The 7,135-nt window shown below is 46.2% G+C and overlaps 1 protein-coding gene across 2 annotated transcripts in view; it reads left to right on the forward strand.

Moving 5' to 3' along the window:
- The window catches only part of Mrps21 (mitochondrial ribosomal protein S21), a 9,751-nt gene that overhangs the window by 1,103 nt on the left and 1,513 nt on the right, over positions 1–7,135 (forward strand). For both annotated transcript variants that reach the window (XM_005356956.3, XM_026783867.1), the window contains exon 2: positions 340–461. In XM_005356956.3, the coding sequence (XP_005357013.1) occupies positions 379–461 (83 nt within the window). In that variant the 5' untranslated portion in view covers positions 340–378. The remainder of the gene's footprint in view (positions 1–339; positions 462–7,135) is intronic.

Consider the following 7,135-nt stretch of genomic DNA (forward strand, 5'->3'; position numbering starts at 1 on the left):
GAGACCAGCCTGGTCTACAGAGCTAGTTCCAGGACAGGCTCCAAAGCCACAGAGAAACCCTGTCTCGAAAAACCAAAAAAAATAAATAAATAAATTAAATTAAATTAAATATTTATTTATTTATTACGTATACAGTATTCTGTCTGCATGTATGCCTATGCTTCAAAATAGGACACCAGATTTCTAAGATGAGAAAAATTCCTCCTACCTGTTTCCCCAATGGTTACCTGAGAAGGTTCTATCTCTAGAGCTAATAAAACTGCCTATGGCATGGCAGTGTGTGACTCTGTTGGGCTTCATTTTCTTACTGATTTTCCTTTTTCCGTGCTCCTTGTCCAGCCTGTAGGTCCTGAAGAATGAAGATTTGAAAGCGAGGCCATGGCTAAACACCTGAAGTTCATTGCCAGGACTGTGATGGTTCAGGAGGGGAACGTGGAAGGTGCATACAGGACCCTGAACAGGTAAAAAAGAATCAGAGTTTTGCTTGTGGAAATGTAGGATTATCCTTTTCCCAGCTTACCCTCTCATAAACTGTTCCCAGGCTGGTCCCAGCCCAGTGTTGAGGCTTTGGACGCTTGTTAGCTCTGCAATTTCTTATTGTAAAAATGAAAATCTTCCCTAAATCAAACTTGGTGGAGCTTTTCCAGCAAGCAGTCATCATCCCTTGATGAACCTGAATTCTCTCCGAGGTTTTGGAAAGAGCCCCTAAGTCTATGCCTGCTTGTGTAATCTTAGCCCCTGGGAGATAGGCAGGAAGAATTTTGGCTACATCGACTAGACTCTGTCTCAGCTGACCTCTCCCCATCTCAAAAAAAGAAGCCTAGAAGGAACATGAAGAACAAGAAGAGGCAGAGTGCATGAAACCTAGCTGAGACAGTTTCTGTGGAATATGGCTATTGGGAAAGATAAATTCCTTTGTGATTTTGTTCATCTCACGTAGCTCAGGCTGGCCTAGAATAGGCAGTATAGCTAAGGAAAACCTTGACTCCTGATCCTCCTGCCTTTACCTTCCAAGTCCTGAGACTTGTCCATACCACTTATGTACCCGGCTAGAAAAGGTGAATTCTGGCCGGGCAGTGGTGGCGCACGCCTTTAATCCCAGCACTTGGGAGGCAGAGGCAGGCGGATCTCTGTGAGTTCGAGACCAGCTTGGTCTACAGAGCTAGTTCCAGGACAGGCTCCAAAGCCACAGAGAAACCCTGTCTCGAAAAACCAAAAAAAGAAAAAAAAGAAAAGGTGAATTCTGGTTTTGTTCTTGGAGAAACCAGTCAAGATGAGAAGGCATCACAGGTTCAATGGAGAGTTACAGCATAAGCGAAATCCATATGTAGGGGCTGGGGAGATGGCCCCATAGCAGGGAGTGCTTGCTAGGGGCTGGGGAGATGGTTCCATGGCGGAGAGTGCTTGCTAGGGGCTGGGAGATGGCCTCATGGCAGGGAGTGTTTGTTGTTCTTTGAGAGGGCCCAAGTTCAGTTCCTAGCACCCACAACTGATGTCAGAGATCTGATACTCTCTTCTGCCTTCTGCAGGTACCCACACAGGTTACATAAACAAAAATATATACATACCTATACTTAAAAAAATGTCATTCCTGGGACTGGAGAGATGACTCAGAGGTTAAGAGCACTGACTACTCTTCCAGAGGTCCTGAGTTCAACTCCCAGCAATCACATGGTGGCACATAACCATCTATAACAAGATCTGGTGCCCTCTTCTGGCCCGCGTGCATACATGCAGACAGAACACTATATATAATAAATAAATAAATCTTTTTTTTTTTTTTTTAAATGTCATACCTGGAGAGGAAGGGCTCCCTGGAAATGTATTTGAACACTAGACTGTTGGATAGATAGTTTTGTTGTTTTGGTTTTTTGAGACAGGGTTTTTCTATGTATCTCTGACTGTCCTGGAACTCACTCTGTAGACCAGGCTAGCCTCAAACAGATCTACCTGCCTCTGCCTCCCTGATGCTGGGATTAAGTTGTGTGCCACCTAATGGTGCCATACTTCTCTATTCTTTTAGGCTTCCCTTGTCTGCATGCCTTATTTACAGTTTTTATTTATTTTTAATTATGTGTATGTGTGTAGTATGTGCACTTGAGTGCAGCACTGTTGGAGGCCAGAAGCATTGGTCCCCCTGGAGCTAGAGATCAGGAAGTTGTGAGCACTGACAAAGGTGCCAGTGAGCCATCTTTCCAGCTGTTTCTTTGTTGTGTTATAGTTTGATTTTGGGGGGGTGAGTGGAATGTTGGGTTTTTTTTTTTTTGTGTGTGTGTGTGTGTTTCTGCCTGGTCTGGAACTGCCAAGTAGATCAGGCTGGCCTTGAGCTCCCCGAGACCCACCCACTCTGTCTCCAGTGCTGGGTGGGTGCCGCCATGCTTGTCTTCGTTTAACATGAAGATGGCTTTGAAGAGAGTTTTGTGTAGCTGGCAGTACCCTGCGACCAAGTCCTGCTCCGTTTCACCTGCTGCTCATTTCCAGCAACATTTGCTGCCTCTGTCCATTCTGTGTAATGGAGTGTGTTCCTCGTTTCTACTTTCAAATTATAAAGCAAACATGAGAAATAAAATTCTTATCATCCCCTGCCTGAAGGTGATGATCTCTTCATTGGCGTCAGGTCACAGTCTTATTTAATCATTACTAGGGGTTTGCTTGTTTAAGATTTATTTTTTTTTTAATCCCAGCACTTGATCTCTGAGTTCAAGACCAGCGTGGTGAGTTCCAGGACAACCAGGGCTGTGTCTCAAAAAATAAAACAAAAACCAATTTTATTTTATTTTTATTCAGGTGTGTGTATACCTATGCCATGTATGTTCGGGTGCCCCCAGAGGAGGTGTGGACTCCCCGGGAGCTGGATTATAATCTTGGGACTACTGAGTTGGCACGACGCTTGCCTGGCACGCTGGAGGCTCCAGGTTTCCTCCTTGGTACTCTCTAAACTGGGTGTGTCGACACACCCTTAGAATTCCAGCAGTTAGAAAGGCTCAGAAGTTCAAGGTTGGCCTTACTATATTGCAAATTTGAGGCCTTCCTGGGATGATCTGAACCTGAATTTGATCCCTACTATGTGGATAATGGAACGGGAGAACTGGATCTTGGAAATTACCTTCTGATCTCCACTAATCCTCTAGCATGTGCATAACACACACTAAATAAATACTATAAAATGCCATCCTTCCTGGTTCTGGGTACTCTTCTAGAGGACCCAGGTTCAATTCTCAGCACCCATCTACTGGCTCACAACTGTGACTCTGGCTCCTAGGGATCTGACACCACCTTTCAACCTCTGTCAGTGCTGGGCACACACCACTTACATACACATAAATGAAGGCACACCCTTACACACATAAAATAATAAAATAAAAATCTTAAAGTAGATGCCGTGGGGGCTGGAGAGATGGCTCAGTGGTTAAGAGCACTGGCTGCTGTTTCAGAGGTCAATACCTAGCAACAACATGATGGCTCATAACCATCTATGATGAGATATAGCGCCCTCTTCTGGTCTGCAGGTGTACATGCAAAGCCCTCATACATAAAATATATGTGTAGATACTTTCTACCATCTGGCCTGGTGTTATTTCAGATCTTGTTCTGAGAACTCTGTTCTCTTTCTTTTTGGGGGGCAGTCTTATGTAGCCCAGGTTGGCTTTCAAATTTATCATTTAACCAAGAATAACCTTAAGTTCCTGATCCTCTTTTTTTTTTTAAATATTTATTTATTTTGTATACAATATTCTGTCTGTGTGTATACCTGAAGGCCAGAAGAGGGCACCAGACCCCATTACAGATGGTTGTGAGCCACCATGTGGTTGCTGGGAATTGAACTCAGGACCTTTGGAAGAGCAGGCAATGCTCTTAACCTCTGAGCCATCTCTCCAGCCCCAGTTCCTGATCCTCTCGCCACCATCTCCTAAGTCTGGGATTACAGCTGTGTGCTCTCCCCTTCCTGCACAACTCCCTTCTCTACAGCTCTGGGAATGGAACCCGGGGCTCCATCCGTACATGCCAAGAAAGCATGCTGCCAGTTTTAAGCCACTTTCCCAGCCTAAAAACCTGTTACTTTAGAAAATAAGTAAGTACAGAGCAGTTGGGAGTGTGTCTTATACTCTCAGTTCCAGCTCTGGAGAGCGGGAGGCAGGAGGATCTCAAGCGAGAGCTGCACAAGCCCTGTCTCATAAAATAAAAGGGACATGAAATACTGTTTTTTTGCTTCAATTATTAAAAACCAAAGGAAGTTATAAGTTGGTGGGGGACAATTTATATTACCTAAGAAGAGAAATAAAGTATCTAGGGATACAGCTTACTTGGTACGAAGGCATTTGGCTAGCAATAACGTAGAAAATGCCGCATGGTGGCCTGTATCTGTGACCCTGGCATTCAGAGTGGAAACAGGAGGATCAGGTTATCCTTGGTGACACAGCAAGCCTGAGGCCAAGCTGGGCTACAAGGAAGGAGGGAGAGAAGGAGAGAGTTGAAGGAAGGAGGAAGACTTGAGTTAGACAGAGGTGTTCAGAAGAATAGATACAGGCCCTGGACTCAGAACCTGCGGTTTGAGCTCTTTAGGCTTCCTTACAAACTTGAAACTGACTTGGGAAACAGTGCAGGGACGGATTGGCAGTTCACCGTCACTTCAGAAAGCTGCACTGGTGCCTGGCAAAGTGACACAGGACTTTAATCCCAGCACTCGGGAGGCAGAGTTTCAGGCCAGCCTGGTCTACAGAGTGAGCTCTAGGCCAGCCAAGACTGTTTAGAAGACTGGTTAGGGTGGTGCTTGTTTGTAATCCGAGCCAGCACAAGAGAGCCGGGCAGGGGCAGGACAGTAAGGAGATCAAGGTTGTCCTTGGCTGTGTGTTATGTCAGAGGCCAGCCTGAGGTATTTAAGACGCTGCCTCAAAAACAACAAAAAAGCTGCACTTTTAGTATAAAAATATATTTGCAAAGTGGAAGAAAGCTGCGTTTCTATCCTTTTTTTTTTTTTAAAGTCTTGGAATGTTACAGAAATGTCTTATAAGTTGTATTTTAGTCTGGGGGGCAAAGTGGGCAAATACTTTGGTCTTAGTGAACTTTTCTAGGCAAGAACTTGTGAGCTCACACGTGTGAGTGGAGTCCTGGAGGGCCCGGTCCTCCCTGCCAGCCCAGTGCAGTTTCCTGACTCAGCTACCTTCACGCTTCCCTTCCTCTCCTCGGCTCTTCTCTGCTGTCTTCCCTTTGGGTCACCGTTCTATACACCTGTCTTCTATACACCTGTCTTCTATACACCTGTCTTCTATACACCTGTCTTCGGGTCACCGTTCTATGCACCTGTCTCACTCCAGTCTTCTCCTCAGCTTTCTGACGGTTGTGGTTTAAAAATAAGTCACTCATTTTGTGATCTGATTACAGTAGTCGCCAGTGAGGAGAGAGGCTGTGTTGGGAGCACAGGGAACCAGCCTTACAAAGGAAAAGCGTGGCTGGCCTGGGAGACTGCCGCAAAATGCCCGTTATATAACAGGCTCATCAGAGCCCTGAGATGAGGCTATGGAGAGTGGGGGTTGCTAGGAAGCCTTGTGTGATTGGCTGGCCCCCAAACTAGGAAAGACAAGCACACTGGAAGCATGCCCAGTTGACCCCTTTTCCTCCTGATGGGCCCGCTTCTGGGCTCCTGTCTACACGCTGGTTGACGTAGGCTGGCTACACTGACATGTGAATCTGCCACCCCCAGCTTCCCCTTGTGAGCAGCACAGCTCCTTTACATAATCAGTTGAATTTTACTAAAACTGGCAGCTGGTTTCCCCTTCATGTAAGGTTGCCAGGCACCAGAACTCCAAGCTGATCTGTTTACACTAAGCTCTTGGTGTGCTAGCCCTTGAACTACCTTTGCAAACAGAAGCGGCACTAGTAACACCTTCCCCAGAGTGCTACCATGGAGCTACATCCTCGCCCTCTGAACTGGTAACTCGAACCAGGGGCCCTCTACCACTAAACTACACCAACAGCCCTTTTGCTCTTACTTGAATTCTTTGGGTTTTTGTTTTATGTGGTTTGGTTTTAGGGTTTTTTGAGACAAGGTCTCATGTATCCTAGGCTGGCTGTGTATAACTTTGAACACCTGCCCTTGAGCTACGTGGTACTGGGTATCAAACCAGGGCTCCTTTCACACTAGGCCGGCATTCTTCCCACCTAGCTACATCACAAGCCCCATACTTCTTGAGTTCTACTACACAGCTTGGCCTACGTTCTTGCCTATTAGAAAAGTTGAATAAGTGCTTCTATAGCGTGCGTGCGTGTTTATGTGTGTGTTCCCGTGAGTCTCATACAGGTGTGTTTGGAGGCCAGAAGACAGATCGGAGACCTTCCTCCAGCCCCATTCACCTTTTGTTGCTTGTTTGAAATTGGGTCTGTCTCAGTAGGCTGAGCTGTCTGCCTCCTTCAGTGCGGGGATTACAAGTGGGTACCTACAAGTGGTTACCGCCGTGCCCATTCTTTTTACATGGATTCTGGGAATGGAACTCAGGTCCTGTGTCAACTCAGCTATCTTCCCTGCCTAATCTGTGCTTTTAAATTTTTTTCTTTTTTGTTTGGTTGTTTGAGACAAGGTCTCACTGTGTAGTCCTGGCTCACTACATAAGTCAGCCTGGCCTTGAACTCAGAGCGATCCATTTGCTTTGCCTCCCGCGTGCTGTGCAGGATTAAGGTGTGCACCACCATACTACCATACTCTTGGTTTCGTCTCCAGCACTAAGGCAAAGAGAAATGCCTGGATACTGAGATGATTCCTTTCTTCTGTGCACCTCATCTTATTGTCTTCTATTTTCTCTTTCCCCTGGTTAAGAAGCCTCACCCAGATCCATTCCCCTCCCCCAATTGTCTAAGTAAATCTGGCCCAATCATTAGACGCCCTCTAGGCCAATGAGAGATCCTGTCTCCAAAGCACATTTAGGACTCGGACACACACACTCTCCACAGAAGTAAGGTGGATGGACCTGAGAAAGAACTGGGTTGATCCCTAGCTTCCGCAAGCACTTTCACACTCGTGTCCACACAAAGTCATGTGACTGGAGCACCTGCTACATGGGGAAATGGCAAGTGGGGCTCCCCTTTGTATCACTAATACAGTGAGGGCCTATATTTAGGTAGACCCCCAGTAGTGCTCAGA

This window comes from Microtus ochrogaster, chromosome 21 (assembly GCF_000317375.1).
Source record: "Microtus ochrogaster isolate Prairie Vole_2 chromosome 21, MicOch1.0, whole genome shotgun sequence".
Taxonomy (NCBI): Eukaryota; Metazoa; Chordata; class Mammalia; order Rodentia; family Cricetidae; genus Microtus; species Microtus ochrogaster.